The 27,982-nt window shown below is 27.7% G+C and overlaps 1 protein-coding gene and 1 non-coding gene across 2 annotated transcripts in view; both read left to right on the top strand.

Annotated features, from left to right (window-relative positions):
* Window positions 1–27,430, top strand: part of LOC100203070 (cytoplasmic dynein 1 heavy chain 1) — a 34,850-nt gene extending 7,420 nt beyond the window's left edge. The window contains exons 13-52 of the mRNA XM_065813282.1: window positions 21–299; window positions 582–823; window positions 904–1,348; window positions 1,455–1,823; window positions 1,904–2,014; window positions 2,137–2,346; window positions 2,467–2,613; window positions 2,716–2,882; window positions 2,976–3,315; window positions 3,395–3,772; window positions 4,143–4,425; window positions 4,518–4,769; window positions 5,711–5,951; window positions 6,034–6,211; window positions 6,285–6,497; window positions 8,932–9,084; window positions 9,180–9,265; window positions 9,342–9,498; window positions 11,274–11,489; window positions 11,682–12,284; window positions 12,379–12,707; window positions 13,114–13,443; window positions 13,560–13,938; window positions 14,153–14,333; window positions 14,417–14,706; window positions 14,786–14,977; window positions 15,100–15,402; window positions 16,083–16,309; window positions 17,256–17,460; window positions 17,641–18,006; window positions 18,316–18,500; window positions 18,628–18,844; window positions 18,928–19,166; window positions 20,650–21,042; window positions 21,136–21,310; window positions 21,465–21,540; window positions 23,500–23,660; window positions 24,109–25,397; window positions 26,604–26,896; window positions 26,967–27,430. Of these exons, the coding sequence (XP_065669354.1) occupies window positions 21–299; window positions 582–823; window positions 904–1,348; window positions 1,455–1,823; window positions 1,904–2,014; window positions 2,137–2,346; window positions 2,467–2,613; window positions 2,716–2,882; window positions 2,976–3,315; window positions 3,395–3,772; window positions 4,143–4,425; window positions 4,518–4,769; window positions 5,711–5,951; window positions 6,034–6,211; window positions 6,285–6,497; window positions 8,932–9,084; window positions 9,180–9,265; window positions 9,342–9,498; window positions 11,274–11,489; window positions 11,682–12,284; window positions 12,379–12,707; window positions 13,114–13,443; window positions 13,560–13,938; window positions 14,153–14,333; window positions 14,417–14,706; window positions 14,786–14,977; window positions 15,100–15,402; window positions 16,083–16,309; window positions 17,256–17,460; window positions 17,641–18,006; window positions 18,316–18,500; window positions 18,628–18,844; window positions 18,928–19,166; window positions 20,650–21,042; window positions 21,136–21,310; window positions 21,465–21,540; window positions 23,500–23,660; window positions 24,109–25,397; window positions 26,604–26,896; window positions 26,967–27,241 (11,175 nt within the window). The 3' untranslated portion in view covers window positions 27,242–27,430. The remainder of the gene's footprint in view (window positions 1–20; window positions 300–581; window positions 824–903; window positions 1,349–1,454; window positions 1,824–1,903; window positions 2,015–2,136; window positions 2,347–2,466; window positions 2,614–2,715; window positions 2,883–2,975; window positions 3,316–3,394; window positions 3,773–4,142; window positions 4,426–4,517; window positions 4,770–5,710; window positions 5,952–6,033; window positions 6,212–6,284; window positions 6,498–8,931; window positions 9,085–9,179; window positions 9,266–9,341; window positions 9,499–11,273; window positions 11,490–11,681; window positions 12,285–12,378; window positions 12,708–13,113; window positions 13,444–13,559; window positions 13,939–14,152; window positions 14,334–14,416; window positions 14,707–14,785; window positions 14,978–15,099; window positions 15,403–16,082; window positions 16,310–17,255; window positions 17,461–17,640; window positions 18,007–18,315; window positions 18,501–18,627; window positions 18,845–18,927; window positions 19,167–20,649; window positions 21,043–21,135; window positions 21,311–21,464; window positions 21,541–23,499; window positions 23,661–24,108; window positions 25,398–26,603; window positions 26,897–26,966) is intronic.
* LOC124808336 (small nucleolar RNA SNORD61) lies at window positions 4,821–4,889 on the top strand. Its single transcript, XR_010642826.1, has one exon. It is a non-coding gene; the product is annotated as a small nucleolar RNA SNORD61 (small nucleolar RNA).
* Window positions 27,431–27,982: the final 552 nt, after the last annotated feature.

Genomic DNA, 27,982 nt, shown 5'->3' with positions numbered 1-27,982 from the left:
AAATATATATTAACATTTAGGTTGAAAACAAACTCGCTGCTCGCCTGCAAGCTGGTTTAAAAGAGTGGATAAAGTCGTTAAAAAAAGAAAATGAACTTATTGATGACAAAGAGTTAGCTGCATACAGACCTGGAGGGTTTGCTGACATCAAATCTATGCGCATTGAATTTCATATAATGAATCATGTTATTAGTGTTAATCCATCTGTAGAAAGTTGTAGAGAGCATCTTTACAATGAATATGCCTCTTGGGTTGAAGTAATTACAGGGTTGCGTAAAATACAAAGCCAAAGATATCAGGTATGTTAACTTTTTATTATTAAATGCAACATTTCGGTCATTCTTTATTATTTTTATTATTACTTATACTTAAACTAATCAAATAGTAATTAACCAGGCTGTCCATTAAATTTAATAAATATTTAAATGCAATCAAATGAACACAAAATCAAGTTTAAAGCAATTAAATATACTTTATTTATACTTTTAGTTTACAATATTTACTTAAGTATTACAAATAAAATTACTGATAATTCATTTTTTATGATTTTCTGTTTAAATGTATTAAAACAATGTTTAAAGGTAGGAATTGAAGTTCATGAGGAGGTTACTACAAAGTATAGAGACTTATTAGAAAAGTTACCTGATCCATCTGGAGTTCAGACGTATGATGTTTATGTTGAAATTGAGCATTTGATGAACTTAATTACAGTTTATTGTAGAGAATGGCTAAATTTTCAGTCTTTATGGGATGTTGAAATGGTCAATGTTCTTCCTCAATTAAAAACACTTGAAAACTGGATGGATATGCTTGGGGACATAAAGTAATTTTTTTTTAATTTTAAAAAGGTTAAATTAAACATTTTTACATTTTGCTTTTACTTAATGCTAATTTTGGTTATAGGGCAAGTCGTCACACTTTCGACACAGCAGAAACGTTTAAAGAATTTGGTCCAATAATAATTGATTTCAATGCAATTCAAACTAAAGTAAATTTAAAATATGATACACTTCAGAAAGCTGTTGTTCAACAATTTGGTACTCGTCTAGGAGAAGAAATTTCAGATTTTTTTGTAAATGTTTCTAAGGCTAGGAGTGATTTAGAACAACAGTCACTTGAAGTAGCAAGTACAGCAGAAGCTGTAACATTTATAACTTATGTGCAAGGGCTTAAGCGTAAAATTAAACTATGGGAAAAAAGTGTCATGGAGTTCCGTGAAGGTCAAAAAATTCTTGAACGTCAAAGATATCAATTTCCAACATTTTGGTTATATTCTGACAATGTTGATGGAGAATGGGGAGCCTTTAATGATATTTTAAAGAGAAAGGATAATGCTATTCAGAACCAAGTAATTTATATTTTAATATTTAAAAAGTATAAGTAAAATTAGGATTAGTTATAAGTAAAACATCGATTTCATATATTTGAGTTATCTTTTATATATGTTAATCTAGATATCAACATTGCAGCACAAAATAATTGCTGAAGATCAATCAGTTGAAGAAAGGACATACAATCTTCTTGTTGAATGGGAAAAAGAAAAACCTGTTTCAGGTGTAATCAAGTCTGAGACAGCCCTTAATACTTTGGCTATATTTGAAGGTAAATTTAATCGTCTTAAAGAAGACAGAGATAATATTCAAAAAGCCAAAGAAGCTCTTGAGCTCATTGAAGTTGGAAACTTGCCTCCTTCAGAAGAACGTGTTCAAGTAGCTATTGAAGAGCTTGTTGACTTTAAATCAGTTTGGAGTGAATTAGATAGAGTTTGGTCTCAAGTAGATGCTTTAAAAGAACAAACATGGGTTTCTGTGTTACCTCGGAAGGTATAATAATAACATAAATCGCTTAAAAATACTATTAATAAGTTAATATTTAAAGGTTTTCAAAATTATTTGCTTTATAGCTGAGACAGTCTTTGGATAATATTGCTAATGGATTAAAATTGTTACCAGCAAGAATGAGACAGTATGCTGCATTTGATTATGTGCAAAAAATTATCAAAGGGTATCTAAAGGTAATATATTCACTATATAAAAAGTTAAATTATATCCTAATAGTACAGAATATTATACAGTTTAAAAAAAGTTTTATTCAACTTATAGGAAATAAACAAGGTTATATACAAAAAATTTTTAGGTTAATGTGTTAATTGTGGAATTAAAATCAGAAGCTTTAAAAGAGCGTCACTGGAAACAATTGACAAGAAAATTAAATGTAAAGCTGTCATTCACTGATTTGACTTTAGGCCAAATATGGGATTGTAACCTCGAAAAAAATGAACTTATTGTTAAAGATGTTATTAGTGTAGCCCAAGGGGAGTTAGCTCTTGAGGAGTTTTTAAAACAGGTATACATTCATGATTCAACTTCAAAAGTTTTTAGTTTAATACTGGTATTAACTTGTTATATTTATTATTAATATAATTTATCTTGCATTTTATTTCTAATACATCAACTAACTTAAAAGGTTAAAGAAGCCTGGCAGTCATTTGAATTAGAATTAGTTTCATATCAAAATAGATGCAAATTAATTCGTTCCTGGGATGAATTATTTGATAAAGTGAAGGAGCATATTAATAGTGTTTCAGCTATGAAGCTTTCTCCTTATTACAAGGTAACAAATGTTATGGTTTTTAAGATATAGTTTTCTTGTTTCAAGATTAATTTAAAATCATTTAGAATCTGAACTAAATGAAGGTGTTGTTTGAAAATTTAGGTGTTTGAGGAAGATGCTGTACAATGGGAAGATAAGTTGAATAGAATTTTAAACTTATTTGATGTATGGATTGATGTTCAGAGAAGATGGGTCTACTTAGATGGTATTTTTTCAGGTAGTGGAGATATACAGCATTTGTTACCAATAGAAACACAAAGATTTGGAAGGTACAGTTTCTATCTCATTAGTTATTTTTTATAGTACAAGTAAAACTATTTTTGAATATTAAAGTAATAACCAAAATTTTTCATAATTTAAAGCATAAGCTCTGAGTTCTTAACATTAATGCGCAAAGTTGGAAAGGCACCTTTAGTTCTTGATATTTTAAACATTCCTGGAGTACAACGTATACTTGAGCGTTTAGGTGATTTACTAGGAAAAATTCAAAAAGCACTTGGAGAATATCTTGAACGTGAGCGAGCATCTTTTCCAAGATTTTATTTTGTTGGTGATGAAGATTTACTTGAAATAATTGGTAACAGTAAAAATGTTGGTCGGTTACAAAAGCACTTTAAAAAGATGTTTGCTGGTATTCATACAATTTCTTTAAATGGTGACTCAACTGTTGTCAATGGGATATGTAGTAAAGAAGGAGAAGAAGTAATATATTTTTTAATCTAATTTCTATTTTTAGTTGATTTTTAGTAGTCAAGTTGCTTGTTAATTCCTTTTAATTTAGGTTCATTTTATTACTCCTGTTTCTCTAATTGACTATCCAAAAATAAATGAATGGCTTAGTAAAGTTGAAGAGCAGATGCGATTGACTTTAGCAATATTGTTAGCACGTTCTATTAAGGACATTCAAGCTTTTAGTGGAAAAGAAATAGACACTGCAACATATATAAATTGGGTTGATAAATATCAAGCTCAGTTAGTTATTTTATCTGCTCAGATTTTTTGGTCTGAGCAATGTGAAAATGCCCTAGTTTCAATACCAAATGGAGATGCTGCAAAAATACATGAAGTTTTAGCAGTTGTTGAGAAAACATTAAATATTTTAGCTGATTCAGTTTTGCAAGAGCAGCCTGTTGTTCGACGACTTAAGCTTGAGCAATTGGTATACACTATATTTTTCATTGTTATTATTACTATTAATGTTAAATAATCCATGCTCAATATTTTATTTAACTCTATACAAAATTTTGTATAGAATCAAATAACACAGGATTCACTAACAGGACTTATATTAGGATGGTAATTTAGATTGCAGGCATCCCTCTCCTAACATGCTGCTTTTTTAGCTTCTAAATTAGATTAATCTTTTTAAAATTATGAAAAACACACTTCTTAAAATAAACTATATTAAAAAGAGTCTATTGAATTAGTTATATAGGTCTACTGACCTAAATACTGATCTAACTACTTCTGAAATATTTTATGACTGTATACTTATAAGGTAAAATGTTTATACTAATTATTTAAAATAGATAACTGAGCTTGTACATCAAAGAGATGTGACTAGAATGCTAATTAAACATGGTACACCTGATGCCAAATCTTTTCAGTGGTTATCTCAAATGAGATTTTATTTTGATCCAAAGCAAAAGAATGTTCTTGAACAGCTTTCAATTTGTATGGCAAATGCAAAATTCAATTATGGTTTTGAATATCTTGGTATCCAAGAAAAGCTTGTTCAGACCCCATTAACAGATAGATGCTATTTAACAATGACACAAGCATTGGAAGGCAGATTAGGTGGTTCTCCCTTTGGTAAGTTTTCTTTCTATTTTATGTTATAACTAAAAAAGAATATAGTGGTTAGTATCAATGTTTCTATTTACTAATGTGTTTTTAATATCTAGGCCCTGCTGGTACTGGTAAAACCGAATCAGTAAAAGCACTAGGTAACCAGCTAGGAAAGTTTGTATTAGTATTTAATTGTGATGAAAATTTTGATTTCCAAGCAATGGGAAGAATTTTTATTGGGTTATGTCAAGTTGGTGCATGGGGTTGTTTTGATGAGTTTAATCGTCTGGAGGAAAGAATGTTATCAGCTGTTTCACAACAAATTCAAACTATTCAAATAGCTCTCAAACAAGGTCGTCCTGAACCAGGTAAATAGGTATTTGTATAATTAGAAAAGTTGAAGTATTAATATACTGAAACCTATGATGAAACATATAATTGATAGCATTATGATAAATAAGCATATTCCTCTAAGAAGTACTGAGGTTTCTGATATATTGTTATATTTTATTTAGACTTTATTACATGTCTTCTCCCTTTAGCCAGTGCTTTAGTGCTCAAGTCATTTTGTGCTTTTCCAAAATTATGGGGAAAACATAAAAAAGCACTTGCCAAAAATATAACAGCGTTTTGTTTCAAATTGCTACGACTTTTGTACATTTGTTTAACTTTTATGAAATGTGGCTTTTTTTTTTACCAGTTTTTTAATTATTATCTTATCTAGTATTTATATTTAAAGCATTCTTTTTGTAATTTAAATAGCAGGTAATTATAAATTTTTTAAATCATGCAGGCTTTCTTATAAATGACCATCCTACCACCACTTTTGTGTGCTTGCATAAAATTTTAAAATAAGAAGACTAATATAATTATATGCACTCTTCTATTTGTTTACATGTCTTATCAAGTCTGCAGGTGCATCTAATAAGACATGTAAGTATAACATCCATTAATTTAAACTTTAAAGAAGTAAATCTTTAAAATGTTTTAACAAATTTTTATTAAAATTTTATTTAAATTCAGTATAACTTAAAATAAATAAAAATATTTTACAATTAAAAAAATTTATTTTAAATCTAATATTGTTTGCATGGCTAAATAAGATAAGATTTAATTATTTTATCTTTAATCAAACATGCTATACAAAAATTGTAGTTCATTTGCAGTTAGATTTGATTGTAATCTACTCTGTCAGATGCTATCAAACATTAAATTTAAACTTCTTAATGACAACTATTTAACTAATTTTTATTAATTTTGTAATCAAATTATTTTAAAGTAACAGTTTAGAGTTCAAACTTTATTACAGGTGTTCCAATTACCATACAGTTAATTGGAAAAGAAGTTAAAGTCAGTGAAGAAATGGCAATTTTTATTACAATGAATCCTGGCTATGCAGGGAGATCTAATCTACCAGATAATTTAAAAAAATTGTTTAGAAGTCTTGCTATGACAACACCTGATCGTCAATTGATATCTCAAGTAATGTTGTATTCACAAGGCTTTAGGACTGCTGAAGTCCTTGCTGGAAAAGTTGTACCTTTTTTCAAGTAATACTTTATTTTATTTTTTTACAATATTTATACCAGGAAAAAGGTTTTTTATGTCAGTAACTTTATTTCTATTTTCAAGGTTGTGTCGTGAGCAACTTTCATGTCAGTCGCATTATGATTTTGGGTTAAGAGCTTTAAAAAGTGTACTTATTAGTGCTGGTAATGTCAAGCGTGAAAAAATATTACAATTAAAGAAAAATTTAAATGTTCAAGAAATAAATGAAACACGCATTTCTGAAAATTTAAATGAACAAGAAGTATTTATATTTAATTTGTCTATAGTAATTTTATAATAGTTTATTAGGTAATCATTAAATGTTTTGCTAACAGATAATCATTCAAAGTATTTGTGAAACAATGATTCCAAAGCTAATTGCCGAAGATATTCCACTTATTCACAGCTTGTTAGCAGATGTGTTTCCAGGAGTAAAGTATGTTGGTGCAGAGATGTCCAGTCTACGAAACGAAATTATGAAAGTTTGCAAAGAAATGTATCTTGTGTATGGTGAAAATGTTGATTCGGGTGCTTCATGGGTTGAAAAGGTAATGCTTAAAATTTGTAAAATTAACAATAATAGTCGTACTTTTTTTGTATTCTCTTAGGTAAATACTGTTGAATTAATACTGCTTTATAAATTTTAAGCTTTTATATGCTGGTTTTGTGTTACAAAATTATTGTTTACATTAACTCGCCACAGTAAATGTGAACGGTCCCAAGTCCGTAAAAAAAGTAGGAGGGGTGTAAACAATATTTTTTTAAAATCATTTAGTATTGCATACTTTTTGGCTCAAAATTTAAATTAAAAAAAAATCAGAACTTTGCATATGTTTTGTAATTTAGTTTAAAATGTATATATATATAAAAATTCTAAATTCATTTAAAAAAATAGAGTTGTTTAACATTACATTTCCTCAAAACTCTGTAAAATTTTTAAATCAAATAGCACTTTTTAAAATAAGGAATTTTCTTTATAGTTTAAAATATTTTCTATGAAATAATTGACTAAATTTTGTATAAATAAAATAAAACTTAAATAGAGTGAATATTAAATCAAATCTTTTATGTTTTTCTATTATTAGAATATTCAAATAAAAATATAAAAGAATTCATCAAGTTAATAGAAAAAATAGCAACGAAAATATGAACATAGTGAAAAATAATAAATTATACATTACTCTAACTTTTAAACCAAATTATGGCTAGAGCTCCTATAAAGTCCTCTTTTTCCAAAAACCTCCATCCTCTAAAAAATTAAAAGTTTCATCATGTTTCCTCTTAACCTCATTTATTTGTTTATATCCTGATGGCAATATAATGTCTAAAATTCCTGTCTGCAAAACTGGTTAATGTCATAAAAAGCATTGAGAAGTTAAAAATTAATTTAAGATAAGCCATGTTATCTAACATCAAAAATGGTATTTTCAACCCATAAATTGTTGAGCCTGTTAAAAAAACCTCTAAAACCCTTCATTTTCATTTAAAATTTTAAAGAGTTTTAAGAGCAAAATCCTCTAAATTAATGCATAATCTTATCTATAATCCTCTTTCTTATAAAAGTTCTATGTAGACACCCTGATAAAGATTGTTTAATAAAATAAGAATTAATATAAATTGTAGTTTGAATTTTCTCAATTTAACAAATTAACTTAAATTTGTCAAGTCCGCTGTATTTTAAAGCATAGACAATACAATTCTGATTTTTTTAAATCGGTTATTTAAAACCAGATTCAACCAAAAAAATTCTTGCAAATTTTCATGTGAAAGGCATAGATTTGCTTTAAATCTTAAAAATTTTTATTTTTGTTTATTTATGAGTTTTATTTGATTCATAATGTCAGTAACAGTTTCTATATATAAAATCAGTAACAGTTTCTATATATCAAAATAATTAAGATTGCGAAATTCTTTTTCACTGATTTTGATATTAATTTTTTCCTATAAAAAATGGTGGCAATCCTTTTTATGATTAAATCAAGTGGTTTTTAGCTTTATTAAATTTTACAATATGCTGTTTGTTATAAAAAGGCGAATGCTTTTTACTGACTCAACTTAAGCAACAGTACCTAGTATGTAACAACAGTACCTAGTACTACTTATGAGTTATGCTTGCCGTATTATTATATTTTAGAGTAAATTTTATCTATATAAAAAGATAAAATGTAGAATATTTAGAAAATTGTACAAAAGATTTTTTTTTAAATAAAATTTGGAGTATTTGTTTCCAAAAAGTAGTTTCACACTACTATATGAAAATAAGGGAATATAAAAAATAATCAAAAAATATATTAAATAAAATAGTCTAATTTATAACTTTTACATTTAAAGTTAATATTAAAGTCAACATATAAATGATTAAATTTGTTTAACAAATATTTCTTCTTGTTTAACATCTATGTTTGGATGGAAAGAAAAGTAGCATAACGCCAAATAAATAAAAATTTTCTCTATATCACTAAATAATTTGCTATGTCATTTTGCAAATTTCTTGGTTGCTAAATTTGCTTTGCTCAGAGGCACATGAAATTGCGAATAGTCATTAGATTATGAAAAAGTCCTTCCATTAATTTCATTAGATTATGAAAAAGTTCCTTCCATTAATTTCTAAAATAATTGCAAAAAAAAGTTTTTTTTAATAATTCAGACAATTTAAAAAAGACACCAGTAACAGGATTTATAGGTAGGCAAGGAGTAATTCCTCCTAGCTTTATATTTGCATTTACTTGATTTCTACAAGTTAAAAAGATTGTTAAATGTATCACACCACTTTTTTGGTTTTGTTACTAATGTTAATCTTCATCAAGATTCCAGTGGTTATTTCATTAAATTTTTAATTATTTTAAATTGCAACAAATCTTTGCAATTATTAAACCTTTGTTTGCTCCATAACTAAAGCAGTATTAAACTTAAGCAATTTTAATTTAGTTTTGACATTTTAAAATTTGTGTTTCAAGTTAGTTAATTAATGTGATTCTAAAGGTTCTTCAATTGTATCAAATATCATGTATTCATCATGGTCTAATGATGGTGGGCCCCAGTGGATCAGGGAAATCAATGGCATGGAAGGTTTTACTGAAGGCTCTAGAAAGATATGAAGGAGTTCAAGGGGTCGCACATGTAATAGATCCTAAGGTATACATTTTTATACTTAGATAAATTAATTCTAGTATGGTATAATTATTTTAATTTAAGGCTGTATTTCACAAGTTATTTTGTCTTAATCTAAGGCAATATCTAAAGAAGATCTTTATGGTGTACTTGATCCGAATACTCGAGAATGGTCTGATGGCCTTTTTACACATACACTCAGAAAGTCAGTATATTTAACTTATTTGTGTTATTTTGTAGACTAACAAATTACTAATAAATTATTGATCATTTCTATCCAGAATTATAGACAATGTTAGAGGCGAGCTAACAAAGCGACAGTGGATCATCTTTGATGGTGATGTTGATCCAGAATGGGTAGAGAATTTAAACAGTGTTCTTGACAATACAAAATTGCTAACTCTTCCAAATGGTGAACGTTTAAGCATACCTCATAATGTATGTATTTATTTGAAGATACAAGTGTTTATTAGTCTACCATGAAATGTATGGAGTGTTAATTAGTTTAACTCTAAAATACATAAAACCTACCCATAGTGCATAAATATTTGAGGTGACTATTAATAAAGATAAACGCTGACCACAAATATTTTATACTGTTTACGCAATTAGGTTGTTTTTTTTTTCTAATTATACTGCAGTGGTTATAAAAAAACAATCACAGTAGCGCAGCATGTCTTAGTTCAATTTATCATTTAGTGTTCTAGTATATGACAACTAGTGATAATGAAAGTTGTAATTAAACATAAGGTACTGTCAACTTAAATTTAAAAAATTTAATTTTTAAATTTTAAAAAACAACTTAAATTTAAAAAATCAACTTAAATTTAAAAAATTGAAGTAATATTTACAGTCAGCAAATCCTTTGCCCTGTCAAATAAAAAAATATTCTGATTTTATTAGCGCAACTTGTACTAACAAATGTTAAAATAATTTTTTAATTCATATTTTATCTCTCTTATATTAAGTTAAAAGAATACTTTTAATATTATTTTTTCTACTGCTAGAAAAATAGATTGACTTACAAATTAGGAAATAGTTAACTAACTTGCTTTTTTTCTAAAAGCTCTAATTAATTTTAGTAAAATTAATATTTTATGCTGAAAATATTAAATGCTAATAAAAGAATAAATTAACTTAAAAATGCATGGACTAATTTCATTTTTTCTAAAATATGTCTTTAAAAAGCATTACATGTTTTAAAATAATGGGTGCTAATTTGATAGTTCCTTGCTCTCTTTTTCCTGTTTTATTAATGTTGTTGCTATTACAAAGTTGAAGCTTTCTAAATACTCAAAGTATTCTTTAAATCTAGGTTTTTTTTTACATAGACCATGCTTTATATTGTACAAGACTTAAAAATTCCTTACTTAAAAAATTATTTTAATTCGAAAAACCATTATACAAATGATCATGTTAATATTATACATTTACATTTTATCATAATTTATTTTTCTAAATTCAAAAATTAGTATAACTAATAGTTTTTTACTGTGCTTTAATAAAAGAAATAGCAGTATTAAGGCTCATTTACAGTCATAAAATAGAAACAAAAGAAGATATTTAAGTAATTTTTTATTTATTTGTGGGAAAACAGTAGCAAGTTTTAGTTTAAAACCGTTATTAATTAAAGAACTAGACACCAAATACTATTAGTTTATGATTTAATCTAGTTGTTCATATTTGGGTTTTAACTAATTGTGTCCATGCGAGTCTAAATAAATTTTTTAGGATTCAAATCTGGTGATAGAGCTAGCCATGGCACTAAACATATCTTACTATACCATATCTTGTTAAAACTGCCACCATTTCATTCAATCAATATTTTTTTAACTTCATGCAAGTGGTTATTTCATTAAAGTTTTTGTTTAGTTTTTATTTTTTTTAACAAAGTGCTAAAAATAAATGTTGTGTCCTCTCTAAATAGTTTATTTAACTTTACATAATCCATGATTAAAGCAGATTTGGAAATAAGTTAAAATAGGAATTAAAATTAATGGAAAAATGGGAAATTAGTTGAATAAAGAATTTCTAAATTGAAAGTTAATTTAGAAATTGCTTAACGAATTAAATTATATTAGTAATAATAATTTTTAAGTAAAGTAATATTTTTTCACCACAAAACTTTAACAGTAATATAAATTGTAATCATCAGTTGTCACAATTTCCTTTAATAACACAATTTTGATGGTCTTAGTATTATTTTGTAAAAGGTTCGAATTATGTTTGAAGTTCAAGACTTGAAGTATGCAACTTTAGCAACAGTTAGTCGTTGTGGTATGGTATGGTTCTCACATGAGGTAGTTTCTTCTGAAATGATCATTGAAAACTATTTGTCTAAAATTAAAAATGTTCTTGTTGAGGAGTCAGAAGATGATTATAAAAATAAAATGGTTGGCAATGAAGTTTCTCTTTCACCTACTTTACAGGTTAGATTAGCCTAAAATATATATTTATTGTTTTTTTTAGTAAATTTTAATGTTTACACGGATTTGTAGTAAATTAGGTTCTAAATGTCAATTTTTTTATCAGCCATGTTCTACAATGCATTGCTAGTTGCAATTTTGCAATGTTTTTTGTTCATTCTAAGAAAGTTTTTTTAATAACTTATATTTTTCAAGGTTCAAAGAAACTTTGCTGATTGTTTAACACCTTACCTTGTATCAAATGGATTAGTACTGAAAACAATAGAGTTTGCCTCAACCAGAGATCACATAATGGATTTTACAAAAATGAGAGCCTTAAGCTCTCTTTTTTCTATTTTAAATCAAGGCTTAAGAAATATTCTGAACTATAACCATCAGCACCCTGATTTTCCTATGTCTTCAGAACAATTTGAAAGTTATGTACCAAAGTATTTAGTGTATGCCCTTGTTTGGTGTATGGCTGGTGATAGTAAATTATTAATTCGCCAAGAGCTTAGTGATTATATTCACAAGTTAACAACCATCCCATTGCCCTCTTCTCAATCAGTAATAATTGATTATGAAGTTACGATGAATGGTGATTGGGTTCCATGGTCAAACAAAGTACCTCATATAGAAATTGAAACGCACAAAGTTGCATCACCTGATGTAGTTGTACCAACATTAGATACTGTAAGGCATGAATCATTATTATACACTTGGTTAGCTGAGCATAAACCTCTTCTTTTATGTGGTCCTCCAGGATCAGGAAAAACGATGACTTTGTTTGCGGCTTTAAGAGCGCTTCCTGATATGGAGGTAAATTATTTAAAAATCATGCTAAATATATAAATTATAATGTTTAGTATGATTAAATAATTACCATGATTCTATTTAATTGTAATATTTCTAGGTTGTTGGTTTGAATTTTTCAAGTGCTACAACTCCTGAGCTAATTCTTAAAACATTTGATCATTACTGTGAGTATAGAAGAACTCCTAATGGAATTGTTTTGTCTCCTGTTCAAATTGGGAAGTGGTTAATTTTATTCTGTGATGAAATTAATTTGCCAGATATGGATCAGTATGGCACACAAAGAGTAATATCTTTTTTACGCCAATTAGTTGAGCAAAATGGTTTTTATAGAACCTCTGATCATCAGTGGGTCTCTTTAGAAAAAATTCAGTTTGTTGGAGCTTGTAATCCTCCTACAGACCCAGGAAGAAAGCCATTGTCGCACAGGCAAGTATTCTAAATTTCATGATAAGTTAAGTTCTATTAGAACAACAAACATTGCTAAATATTTAAATTCCTTTTTAAATGTGAATATTAAAGCCCTTTTGACATTATTTAACTATATTTCAAGTAGTAACTCTTTTGAAATTTTGCATTATTTTTTTTAGTTTTAGTTTAGTTTTTTAATAAATAGTAAATAGTATTTGTTATTGTGTTACCCTAATTTTTGGTTCACCATATAATTTTTGTTTTGTTGTCATGTTTTGGTTTTTAATATTAAAAAAAATTGATCAATTTAACTATTAGTATTTATTAATAAATACAAATTTTGTATAAAAATGTATGAATTAAACAATTTATTTTTGTAACTTATTTAGTTGAATTTAGAAGTTACTATTATCCCATTATTTAGATTCTTAAGGCATGTTCCTGTTGTATATGTTGATTACCCTGGTCCTTCATCACTTGCTCAAATTTATGGTACATTTAATAGAGCTATGTTAAAATTAGTGCCATCATTAAGGGGTTTTGCAAATCCTCTAACTGATGCTATGGTAGAGCTGTATACCTTGTCTCAATCAAAGTTTACTCAGGAAATGCAACCTCACTACATTTACTCACCTCGTGAAATGACTCGTTGGGTAAGAGGAGTTTTAGAAGCAATAAAACCGTTAGATGATTTGTCTGTTGAAGGTTTAGTAAGATTGTGGGCACATGAAGCTTTGCGACTTTTCCACGACAGGTTTTATTTTTTATTTTAATGTTTAATTTTAATTTTGATCTTGACTGCACGAAGTTCTTATAGAATGGTTTTGAAGTATCCATAGTTAAAGAAAGTTTTAAATTTTTAATTCTTAGATTAATTTCTGATGAAGAGAGGCGATGGACAAATACAAACATTAATCTTATTGCAAAAAAACATTTTCCTAATATTGATTGTGAATTAGCTTTAAAACGCCCAATTCTTTACAGTAATTGGCTAACAAAAGATTATGTCCCTGTAGATCAAGAGCAACTAAGAGATTTCACTAAAGCTAGACTGAAAGTGTTTTATGAAGAAGAATTAGACGTGCCTCTTGTATTATTTGACGAAGTACTTGACCATGTTTTGAGAATTGATAGAATTTTCCGTCAACCTCAGGGGCATTTATTGTTAATTGGCGTATCAGGAGCTGGGAAGACAACCTTATCAAGATTTGTAGCTTGGATGAATGGTTTGTCTGTTGTTCAAGTCAAGGTTGATTTTTTTTAATGAGTGTAACTTAAACTTGTGTTTATGTTTATATTTTAATTAATTATATTGTAATTAAATTGAAGTTTAATAAATTAATTTAAATACAAAGTTTTAGGCTTTAGTTTTAAATTTTAATTATTTTTTAATCTTCATAAAAACATTTACTATATACAAATAATCTGAATTAGTACAGTTATTATATGGAATATTTATTTAGGTACATAGAAAATACACTGCAGAAGACTTTGATGAAGATTTAAGAATTGTTCTTCGAAGGTCAGGTTGTCGTAATGAGAAAATAGCCTTTATTATGGATGAATCAAATATTTTAGATTCATCATTTTTAGAGAGAATGAATACATTGCTTGCTAATGGTGAAGTTCCAGGTCTTTTTGAAGGTAACTTACAAAGAATATTTAGTTTTTAATTAAAAATTAGGAAAATTTCTAATTAAATTTATAAGATTATTATTTTATAATAGGGGATGAGTATTCTACTTTAATCACTCAGTGTAAAGAAGGATCTCAAAGAGCTGGTCTTATGTTAGATTCAGCTGAAGAACTTTATAAATGGTTTACACAGCAAGTAATGATTAATTTGCATGTTGTTTTAACTATGAATCCATCTTCTGAAGGATTAAAAAGTAGAGCGTCTACTTCACCAGCTTTGTTTAATCGTTGTGTTCTTAATTGGTTTGGTGATTGGTCAACAGGAGCATTATATCAAGTTGGACAGTCCTTTACGAGTAAAGTAGATTTAGAGAGAAGTGGGGTGAGAATTATTGTTTATTTGCAAATTATTTATATGGAAGTATTTAATTGCTTAAGTTTTTGTTATCTTTATTAATCAGTATAAGCCACCTGATTACTTACCTCTGGTTTACAAAGACTTACAAATGCCACCAAGTCATCGTGATGTTTTAGTAAATGCTATGGTTTTTGTTCATCAAACTCTACATGCAACAAATGAAAGTGTTTCAGCTCGAGGTGGTCACACAGTTTCTGTCACACCAAGAAGTTTTTTAGATTTCATTCATCAATATGTATGTGTTTTAGAATTTCATTTGTATTTTAAAAAAGAGAACAAAAATGTAATTAAAAAAGTTCCTCTTTATTTTCAATTCTTTTTAAATTCTTTTTTTATTTCTGATATTTTTTTTAACAGATTAAGCTATTTAATGAAAAGAGATCTGATTTGGAAGAACAGCAACTACATTTAAATGTTGGTCTTCAAAAGATTCGAGATACTGTATCTCAAGTGGAAGAATTACAAAAAAGTCTGTCAATGAAAAGTCAAGAGTTAGAAGCTAAAAATGCTCTTGCTAATCAAAAATTAAAGCAAATGGTCAAAGACCAGCAAGAAGCAGAAAAAAAAAGAGTAACTTCTACAGAGTTGCAATCAGATTTAATGCTGCAAACAGAACAAATTAATATTAAAAAGGAACTTATAATGACAGAATTAGCAGAGGTAAAAAAAATTTGTTAACACTTGTTATTTTATTCAGATATTGAAGCGCTCCTAAAGCAAAAAAAAAAAATATTGATAACATTTTATTCAATTTTATTTATTTTAAAAGGTTTATTCATACATACTTTACATAGCCTATGTTGGTTTACAAATTTATTCTTGCAATTTTAAAATTAACAAATTTAATTAAAGTTTTATTCAAAACAATATATTCGTTTACTAATTTCTTGACCTTGTCAGTTTAATTTAAAAAGTCAATTGTTTATTTAAAAAATATCTCAGATAAAATTAGGATTAAATACTTGGTGTGTGTGTGTGTATCTCTCTCTCTCTCTCTCTCTCTCTCTCTCTCTCTCTCTCTCTCTCTCTCTATATATATATATATATATATATATACACACACACACACACACACATATACACACATATACACACACACACACACAAATATATATACACAAATATATATACACACATATATACACACACACACACATATATATATATATATATATATATGTATACACACACATATATATATGTATACACACACACATATATATATATATATGTATACACACACACACATATATATACACAAACTCTATTACTTACAGCTATTATAAGCTGTATAATATAGATTTTATATAAAATTAAATATAACTTTTCTTAAATTTTAGGTGGAACCAGCTTTACAAGATGCTAAGACAGCTGTGAAGTCTATTAAAAAAGATAATCTTGATGAAGTTCGCAGATTAGGAAATCCACCTCCAGCAATAAAGCTGGCTTTGGAATCTATTTGTATTTTACTAGGAACCCCTTCTACTGATTGGAAAGATATTAGAGTTATATGCAGTAAAGCCACATTTATTCCAAGTATTGTGAACTTTTCTACTGATAGTCTAACGTAAGCAATCTTTACAATTACTAATACATATATATGTGTAACTTCAAATTTTTTTTTGGTGACGGTGATGCATATTTACTGTATTTTTTTACTTATTTGTTTGCTTTTTTACTTATTCATTGTGTTGTATACAGGAAATTGACTCTTACCATATACTTGATGAAACTTCTCTTATGAATTATTTGACATGCTCATATTTTCTTAACAAAACTGTCACAATTTGATTTTATTTTCTTATATTAAATACCTAAATATCTCACTAAAATTTCTTATTTTTACTTTTACATAAACATATTGGTTTTTTCACCAAAATTCTTGCCATTTTTGTTACTAACGGCATTATTCAAATCGCAAAACTGCTGTTTTTGTTTTAATAACTTTTTTTTTTTTGCATAAATGTATCTTAACTTTAAGATAGTTTTAACAATTTCTACTAAAGCTTTCTTATGTAGCTTAGCATGTTATTAATAAATTTTTTGAAATCTCAATTAAAATAAACAAACACTGCGTGATAGTGATAAATAAAGTTTAGGTTTATTAAAAATTTTTTGTAAGTATTAGTATAAAAATTTATCGATTTTATTTTGAAATAAAATCTGACACAACTTTGTTTTTATATTGTTATCAAGAGATCCCTAAGAATTCAAAAAAAAAGCACATGATTTTATTGGTTGTACCACAAGTTACATATGAAACTATTCATAAAATTTGGAAATACGAAATATATTTTACTTTGGTTTTTTTTTTTTTTTTCCCTAGAGCAGACGATTTTTTTTCTTCAGGAGTATTTTATGTAAAATAAATTTAAATGGCAGCATATTAAACATAAAATTTGATGTTGAGTAAAGAAAGCAGATAGTTATATTTTATGATTATTTAGTTACATTTTATGATTATTTAGTTATATTTTATGATTATTTAGTTATATTTTATGATTATATTTTAGTCTTGAGTCAAGAAAGCAGATGGCTAAGTATATTTCTAATCCAGATTACACTTTTGAAAAAGTTAATAAAGCAAGTGTTGCATGTGGCCCTTTAGTCAAATGGGCAATTGCTCAAGTTAACTATGCAACAATGCTTCAGAAGGTTGAGCCTTTACGAAATGAATTGTTCAAAAGTGAAGAAGAACTTTTAAAAAATAAATCCAAGGTAGTTTCATTTTTTGAAAATTTATTGTTGTTATCTGGGTTTCTTGTTTATATTTTTGTTAATAGTATGCGGTTTAGTATTTGCATTTCTGTTATTTTTATGAGTATTTGCACTAACATTTTTTACAATCTTAAATTTTTGCCAAGTTCGATTTTTTATACTTGTTTTTATATTTATTAGCTTGACTCAGTGGCAGAAATGATAAGTGAGTTAGAGCGCAGTATAGCTCAATATAAGGAAGAGTATGCTCTGCTGATAAGTGAAGCTCAGACTATTAAAGCTGATTTAGTTTCTGTTGAAGCAAAAGTGTCTCGAAGTACTGCTTTATTACGAAGTTTAAGTACAGAAAGGAAAAGATGGGAATCTACTAGTAATGGATTTCAAACCCAAATGGACACAGTTGCTGGTGATGTTTTGCTCTGTTCAGCATTTTTGGCTTATGGAGGATACTTTGATCAGCAAGTGCGATCTAGATTATGGTCAGCATGGACTTCACATCTTGAGCAGGCCTCAATTCAATTTAGAGATGATTTGGCTAGAACTGAAGTTTGTTATAAAATTTTTTTTTCATGGTTATTTTAAATTATCTTTAGAGAAAGTTATGATAGAAACCAATTTTAAGGATGCTAACCTGATATGCTAAAGAAAAATTCATTTCTTTAATGCAACTTCTGTATCCAATATTAATTAAATTCTTTAAATATATGGCATTTAATTGTGCTATTTTAATGAATGTAACATTTTTTTTTTTACATCTAAAATTAAATATATTACATTAAAAAATTTTTAACTAGTTTTTTGTTATACTTTGTTTTAATATGTATTTGTTAAAATGTCACATTGTCATATATTTAGTATTTGTCAACAGCTGATGATAGATTATTTTGGCAATCTAAATCTTTACCTGCAGATGATTTGTGTACAGAAAATGCAGTTATGCTAAAGCGACACAATAGATATCCTTTAATAATTGATCCATCTGGGCAAGCCACTGAATTTATATTACAAGTTTTTGCTGATAAAAAAATTACAAAAACTAGGTAATTACAAAAATTACAAAAACTAGATAATTACAAATATGTGTACAGAAACATAATATGTTCTGTAATTACATAAGAGCTTTAATTAATGGGTTGAATAGGATTTGTTTTATTCATTTTTATTTAGTTTCCTAGATGATGCATTCAGAAAGAACTTAGAAAGTGCTTTACGTTTTGGAAATCCTCTTTTGGTTCAAGATGTTGAAAGCTATGATCCAATATTAAATCCTGTACTTAATAAGGAACTTAGACGAACTGGTGGGAGGGTTTTGATCACTCTTGGGGATCAAGACATTGATTTATCTCCAGCATTTACTATATTTTTGTCAACAAGAGATCCCACTGTAAGAGTTTGTTTTTTGTTTTTTTTACTGTAAAAGTATTATTTTTTTGGGTGCTATTTTTTATTTATAACTACTCTATTTAGATTGATTTTCCACCTGATTTGTGTTCACGTGTTACATTTGTGAATTTCACTGTTACAAGAAGCAGCTTGCAAAGCCAGTGCTTAAATGAAGTACTTAAAGCTGAGCGACCTGAGGTTGATGCAAAACGTTCAGATCTTTTGAAGCTTCAAGGAGAATTCAATCTCAGATTACGTCATTTAGAAAAGGCTTTACTTCAAGCTCTTAATGATTCAAAAGGAAGCATTTTAGATGATGATAAGTATGTAGCATCAGTTAATTAAGAATAATCGCATTTTTTATAGTATGCTAGAGTTAAAAATTCTGTGAATAATTGTACCATAATAATCATGCTAAAGGAGTACTTGTTATAATTTAGGGTGCATTGATGCCTACTTTTGGCTGATGCCAATTAACACAGGTCAATGCATCAGCATCAGCCCTAAATTCAAATTTGTACTCTTTTCTTTTTACTAATAAGTAAATTAAAATTTTTTTTCAAACAAAATGTTAGCAGTCGATTTTAATGGTCGCTTATTTGCTAAAATTTGTTTTATACATAGTTGCTCTGCTCATTGTTCAATTATTTTAACTATATTCTAGGAATTAAACTTAAAAATAAAATTAAATAAAATATCTGCAATGAGCAAAGTAACTAAATGTTTTATAAACTATTTTGATATAGATGAAAATAAATGATCAAAGCAAGTTATAAATTTTGCAAAATAAAAGTATTAAGAATAGGAACATCTGGCAAAAAAAAAATTTTATTTTAAATTTTACATTACTTTTACAATTTTTGATTTAAACTTTGTATAGTTTATTATCTCTTTGTATAGTTTAGATCCATAAGTCATGAAATTACTTTTCTAAATAATAAGACACAAAATGCAGGGACCTTGTGAAAACGTAACAGTTCAAAAAATATTTGCAGGTTTAATGGTTGGGGATATGTCTATATAATAATTTAGACTTATACATGGGTTTCGGTTTCTTGTTATTATTAAATTTTGTGCATACAATATAGTATATTGTATGCAAATGCAATATACTATATTATTATAGTATATTGTATACAAATACAATATACTAAATAATTAGATACAGGGGTGCACCGATTCATTGGTGCACCCCTGGTTATAACTACTAAATGTATTTCTAAAATGTATGTGAATCATGTATTCAGTGTAATGTGGTATAAATTGTTTAGTAGTAGCGTAATTTTAGTTTTATATTCATGCCCTTAACTATTGTCTTTATCAGGCTTATTATTACTGAATTTTATTTTTAAAAAAAATTCAGTAATATTTCAAAAGTTTTTTAACCTCTCTGACCTTAAATTTAAAAATTTCTTCTACCTATTAAAATATAGCACTACACCACTATAATTTTAATAATAATTTTTAGAACATTTCAAATTTTTTTAGTATCTTTTTATTTTATGTTACCCTTGAAATAAATTTAAAGGTTTTTTTGCACATTTTATGTGTATTGATATAGTAACAGAAACCATAAATTATTCAAATTTTCGGAAGTAAGCATGTATTATAATAGTCTGTGCAATAAGTTGTACCATATTAATCATGCTAAATGAATACTTGTTATAACTGCTAAGTGTATTTTATTAATATACATCTTAGTTTTAGGACACAGTTACATAAATTAGTGGATATAATATATCTGTAAGATGATTTTTTTTGTTTTTGTTTTTTTTTTTGTTTATATTTTACAAATCACATTTTTAGGGTGATTACAACACTGGAAACTCTTAAAACAGAAGCTGCTGAAATAACAGAGAAAGTTGCAAAAACTGATAAAGTTATGATAGAAGTTGAAGCAGTTACAGATCAATATAGAAACTTAGCATCTGCATGTAGTAGCATTTTCTTTACTCTAGAAGGTCTTCACGTGGTACATTTCATGTATCAATATTCTCTCAAATTTTTTCTCGAAATATTTCAGTCAGTTCTTTATAACAATGCCAAGTTAAAGGATAAGAAGGATCCAACAACTCGTCTTCATTTACTAATAGAATGTTTGTTTCAAAGTGTTTATGATCGTGTTTCAATGGGGTTGTTGCATGATGATAGGATTGCATTTGGTATGCTTATTGCCAGGATTCGTTTAAAAGGTCAAAGGTAAGTTCTTTTTTCTTGTCTATACTGTATGTATGTGTATACATACATACACATAAATACATTATACATATATACACACACTTTTTTTTTAAGCCAACCTAATTATGATGTTGAGTTTGACCATTTCCTTCGAGGAAAAGAAATTGTTGTTCAATCTGAAAGTTTAGATCTACATGGATTTTCATTAGATCAAAAGACAGCATTGTTAAGACTAAGCAAATTTAAGCCATTTAAAGATATTTTAAAGTATCAATTAGAAAATGAGAAGGTGATTTGTATTTTTTTCTTTCATTATGTTGATGATTTGCATACTACTTATGGTATACTTACTAACGGTGTTGTGTTAAATTCTATGTCATTGTAATTTTATAAGTACATTAAACTAAATTATTTTTCAGTGATGGTAACTTTTTTTGTCTTAGGAATTCAACGATTTTGTCTGCTCACAAAATCCATATGACAGAGTACCAAAGTGTTGGGTTGAATCAGAACCATTAAGTAAGTTTTTTACAGCCAGTAAAATGTAGATGAGAAATTTTTTTTTTTTTTAATGTTTTAAAATAATATTGTAAAAATATAAATAAATATGAGTTATATCAATGTGGGAGGTATCTATTCAATTCTAATATATTTGATTATAAATAAAACGAGTTTTAATAGACATAAATATTTGCTTCTCAAGGCAAACTGCCTGAAAATTTTTGTTACTTTTCGATGGAATATTAAGTCACTATGGGTGTACTAGTATTAGTTACTTTAACAAATTCTGCTTTATAATATTTTACCATTGATTGAGGATATTGAGTTATGAAACCAACGGGCTTGGACAGGAATGGCATGCGATTGAGCGTTATTGCTGACCATGTAAATGATTTTATTTTTTGACAACTTAACCACTAATGTTTTAATGATTTTTTAACATTTTAGAAATGCACTAAAATAAGAAACACTAGCTAAACTTAAACTAGGAAGAAAATTAAAAGGAAAAATAAAATTATTATAAAAAGAAAAATTTTTTTTTACGGAAAAGAAAATGTTATAAGCACTAAAATAAAACTCAAAGCGAAGATTACTTTTTGTTACGTTTTTAATTGCATCTTTTAAAATGTTTTATTAAAGTTATGCAAAATGTTTTTTCAGATTACTTCTAATGATTGTTTAATGAATGAACAAATTTTATTTAAATTAATTTAATTTTATTTAAAAGTGTTGTATTTTTAAATTGTTAAACATTTATTTTTTTCAAAAAGTTGCAAAAAAAAAAAAATTGTTTCAAAAAATACGTTAGTCTATATTTAATATGTAATTTTTAATCATTTCATGCTCATTAAGTAATCAAGTTTAAAAACATATGTTTTAAACAATTTTTTGTAAAATTAGGAACAACAAACAAAAGAAATAGTAATTGTTTTGCAACAAGATCTAATTTTACTTATGATTTAAAGTCACTTAAAAAATTATCTTTTCAAAGAAGAATAGTTTTATATAAATTATTATATTTAAATTTATCATTAAAAATTTTGTTAATTTACACCAAAAAAAAGTGATTGTTTATTTACAATCACTGTAACTACTTTTTTATTTTATTTAAAGCCTTAATGCATAATAAAAACTTTAAAATAGATCATTGCTTTAAAGTTATTTTTAAAGTAACATTTTTTTTTATAGCATTTAAATTGTAAGCCACTGTTGTCAAAAAAAAAAAGTATATATGTGGTCAGGTACAGCGTGCAATTGCACATTATTCCTGTTTAAGCTTGAAACAAGCAAGGTTTTTTGTTTAATAGTCCTAAAACCGTGAGTTAAAAAAAACTTGAAAAAAATCAATTATTTTAGTAAATTATAATCACATTGTCTACACAAATATGAGCACACACGTTTGTATAAATATCATACTGTATAATTAACAATATCTAAAGTTTGACTTGGTAAAATCTTGAACCTCATAGCTGAAAAGACTCATGTTATGTTACCAATGTTATGGAGATTAAAGTTGACATAAAACATTGCTAATTATGTCCTATTGACATCCATTGGTGAGTGTTCTAGTAAATACATTTACTGAGAGCAGGCATTGTTAAATAAAACACAGGCAAAACCTAGATGTGCGTTTGTAAATAGACTTTTCTTCATGCTAGAATATGTCTAGTAAATGTGGGGTTTTCTTTCTATCTTTTAGCCCGACAACATCTTGTGCTGGCCCTTCTAAACCGTTATGCCTGGTTACTTTAACAAGTTGACCATTACGACACATTATTTGCAGACATAGTGTACAATAAAAGTTGTAAAAATTTTTATATAAATTATAATTGTTTGATCAGAAGCTTTGGCAAAAATAAATATTAAAGTAATAAGCAATGAGAAAGTCACTATAAATATTAGAAAAAAGATTTAAAAATTAAGCAAATTATTAACTATCAATATCTGATACAAATGTATAAATCTGTATTCTTTTAGCTCCATCTGGTGAAGTCATGTATAAAATGTTGGTGTTGCAAGCATTGAGACCTGATAATCTACATGTTGCAATGAGAGGTTTTGTGTTATCTGTATTAGGAAATAATTTCTTGCATACATCAGAACAAGAAATAGATTTAATTCATATTGTAGAAAATGAGGTCAGTCTAATTATTTTGATTTATTATTTTCAAAATTTATTTGTATTTAGTTATAAATTCATATTTTTAATTTATCTGGTCTATGTTTTATTCTACTCATACTGATGCAATGTTAATGAAATTCAATTTAGGGTCAGTTCATATCTCTTGTGCTGTAAAAAAAATACATAAGGCATATAGAACAGTATACATTGTATGCTGTTTGTTAAGCTAATTTATTACAGTCCATTAAAATTATTAATTTAGAAATATATGGATTAGATGGATTATAAACAAGCTTTCATTTACAATAATTTTTTAAGATAAATGAGCTACTAAATGATTTACAAAGGAGCATTGTTTTTCCATATTATCATTTAGCACCAGTGTTACTTGTCCGTGCATGTCTACTATATTAAATTTGTGTACTTAGTTTTTGTGGATAATGTAGTTCATTAAATTTATTTAGATCAAAGCTTCTACACCAATGATTTTATGTTCAGCACCAGGGTATGATGTCAGTAGTAGAGTAGATGATTTAGTTGCATTAACTAATAAGCAAATAACTTCAATTGCCATTGGCTCTGCTGAAGGTTTTAGTGATGCTGAGAAAGCTATAAATGCTTCTATTAAATCAGGAAAATGGGTTTTGTTAAAAAATGTTCATCTTGCCACTCAATGGCTGGTTTCTCTTGAAAAGCGTTTGCATTCTCTTCAACCGCATCCCAGTTTTCGCTTGTTTATGACTATGGAGATTAATCCTAAAGTTCCTGTTAATCTGCTCAGAGCTTCAAGGGTATTTGTTTTTGAACCACCTCCTGGTATAAAAGCAAACCTGCTTCGTACATTTTCTACTATTTCTTCTTCTAGAATGTCAGAATCGCCTGCTGAACGTCCTCGCCTTTATTTTCTTCTTGCATGGTTTCATGCTATTGTACAAGAGCGTTTGCGTTACACACCCTTAGGCTGGTCAAAGTTATATGAGTTTAATGAGTCTGATTTAAGAGTTGCTTTTGATATGCTAGATACTTGGATAGCATCTGTGTCTCAAAATCGTGCTAATATTGCTCCTGAAAAACTTCCTTGGGATGCATTTAGCACTTTGCTGGGTCAGTCTATCTATGGTGGACGTATTGATAATGATTTTGATCAGCGTTTAATTCAGTCTTTTATAGAACGTGTTTTTACCTTAAAGAGTTTTGACTCAGAATTTCCTTTGGTATCAACTTCGTCAAAAGATATTGTTATACCCGATGTTTTTAGAAGAGAGCAATTCATACAGTGGTGTGAAAGTTTACCAGACTACCAACCACCATCATGGTTGGGTTTACCTAACAATGCTGAAAAAGTTATCCTGACAAATTTATCAGAAGCAACTACCTCAAAGATATTAAAAATGCGGCTAACAGCAGAAGATGATGAACTTGCTTATGTTGCTGATGAACAAAAAATGGACAAAGGGTTAGGTATTGACGTAAGGCCTCAGTGGATGAAAGATTTACATCAATCTGTTAAAGGATGGCTGCATATTTTGCCTGATAAGATTCTCGCCATTAGACGCACTGCTGAAAACATCAAAGATCCTCTTTATAGATTTTTTGAAAGAGAAATAAATGTAGGTGTCAAATTACTTACTACTGTGCGAAATGATCTTGAGCAAGTTATTGATGTTTGTGAAGGTAATAGCAAACAAACCAATGATCTTAGAAACTTGATTGATACTATAGTAAAAGGAATCATACCAAAATCTTGGAACAGGTATTTTTTTTTAATTTTAACAGTATAACAAAAATTCTTTAAAGCTAAGAGTTTTAAATATAATTGTTATAACTAAAATAGTTGCACATTATCTCAAATAAAAATCAACAAGATTTTTATTTGTGATATTCATAGAAAATTGTAAAAAAATTATAAACTATTGATAAACATTGCCAGCTTAAACTAATTTATTGAATTATGAGTAGTTTAGGTTAAATAAGTTCAAAACTATGCTTTCTAAATCTAAGTTTAAAATTCATTGTGTAAATATGTTATCAAAGAGATATTTTGATTTGTAGAAATACATTAATAGCGAAGAATTTGATCAGTTTGGCAGTACAATCCCAATACGCGAAAAAATTTAAGATGTGTGCGCTTTATTCAGTAGGCTTTCCTATTCGGACGTCGTTGTCTGTTTGTAGTTTATTAAAACTGTTTTATTCAGCCATTGGTGTAATAAATGTACAATAAACATTAGGGTGTTTCATATTTTATCAATTTTTGAAATTAAACTCGCGAATCGATTTATAAATTGACCACTTATATAAAAATAAGTTTGAACAAAAAAAAGTATGTTTGTACAATTTTTAAGGTCCCCGCCAGTTCGATTTTGGGCAAAAATGTTGGGTGTTTTGAACGCCTGGCGGGGACCTTAAAATTTATCCTATAAAATTTTTTATTCTTTTAAATAATATATGTTGGATTGGATATTAATTACATAAAAGGAGCATGTTGAAAAAATTAAGATACTCCTCCGAGTTATAAAATAGGTTTTTGTAAATATTAATAACTCGGAGGCGTATCTTAATTTTTTCAACATGCTCCTTTTATGTAATTAATATCCAATCCAACATATATTATTTAAAAGAATAAAAAATTTTATAGGATAAATTTTAAGGTCCCCGCCAGGCGTTTAAAACACCCAACATTTTTGCCCAAAATCGAACTGGCGGGGACCCTAAAAATTGTACAAACATACTTTTTTTTGTTCAAACTTATTTTCATATAAATGGTCAATTTATAAATCGATTCGCGAGTTTAATTTCAAAAATTGATAAAATTTGAAACACCCTAATAAACATGTACCGTTGTTCTGTTCTTTTATAAGTTGTTGTTTTTTTACGTTTGCGGCGTTAAGGATTTTGTTGGAATAAATGTTAGTCAAAAACTTTTTTGTATTATGCGTGCAATTTATATTTTGGCTAGATTTACGTTTCCTGAAGGATTGACAGTTATACAGTGGGTTGTGGACTTATCGGAGCGAATGAAGCAGTTGCAAAATATTTCTCGTGTTGCGAATGCTAGTGGAGCTAAAGAGTTGCGAAACATTAAAGTCTGGTTAGGCGGTCTTTTTATTCCTGAAGCCTACATTACAGCAACACGTCAGTATATCGCTCAGGCAAATCAATGGTCGTTGGAAGAGCTTTATTTAAAGGTTTCTATTGCTGATGATTTCGCTGCGTATCAGAGTGTTTCAGACAGTGGATTTATCATTACTGGTAAGTATTTGTTTCTCTCTAAAATTCCTTTCAATTTTTTTTATATCTGTAATGCACTTTTCGTTTTTAGGACTAAAACTTCAAGGTGCAACTTGTTTGGGCAATAAATTACAAATTGCTGACACAATGATGACAGACTTACCAGAAACTAGCTTGCACTGGATAAAAATGGACTCAATGGCTATAGGCAAATCAAAAGTTGACGGTATTACATTGCCGGTTTATTTAAACCAAACCAGGAAAGATTTACTTTTTACAGTAGATATGGAGTCAAATGGAGATGTCCCCAATCGCGTTTTTTATGAACGAGGAGTTGCTTTTATTTCATCAAGTTTGTCTGGCTGAAAATACGTTTAAAATAATTTTGAAGATGAACAAATTAGAAATAAATATTTTTATTTAGTTTGCAATCTACGTGTAAACCTTCAGAATTTTAATAAAATAACCAGTAATGATAAAATCTATCACATGATATTCATTGTAATATTCAAGGTATAAAATGTGTCTTAGTAAATACATGCACGTAACAATCAAGTTGCGTTATAGATATATATTTCATGCATAAAATTGTTTATTTCCTTCCGAATTAAACAGACAAATGTGTAGCATAAATATCGTTAAATTATACTGTATGAATGAAAAAAAAAGACTTTTATTCAATATTTTGAATGAGAACAACTGGTTAGATTGAACTTTTAATACTACATGCATTCAATCAACGTATCACAATATTCTAAAATTTGCTTCATACGATCAAAGATTCGAGTATAGAGTACATACTAAGATTACCACATCTAATTTTCTTGTCATTTTATGTTTTTTAAAATAATAAATCAAAAAGTCTGATATTTTTGATAATTAGTTTAGATAACTTTAGGTCCCGAAAATAAGTTTTAGTAACATTAATCCGGTAGTCTTTACGATGCCTATAAAATCCCCTCCCCAGAAATGAAGCACGTCCTTTTATTACTTCGTCGGTTCTCTTCACGTGAATACTTCTCTTCATTTCGAATCTTCGTGCTATTTATTACCTTTAAATATCCTGCATCTTGATAAATCTTCATGCGATACTTAAATACCTAATAA

This window comes from Hydra vulgaris, chromosome 12, assembly GCF_038396675.1.
Source record: "Hydra vulgaris chromosome 12, alternate assembly HydraT2T_AEP".
NCBI lineage: Eukaryota > Metazoa > Cnidaria > Hydrozoa > Anthoathecata > Hydridae > Hydra > Hydra vulgaris.
The sequence above is the reverse complement of the archived record's forward strand: the minus strand, read 5'-3'. Positions and strand labels throughout refer to the sequence as shown.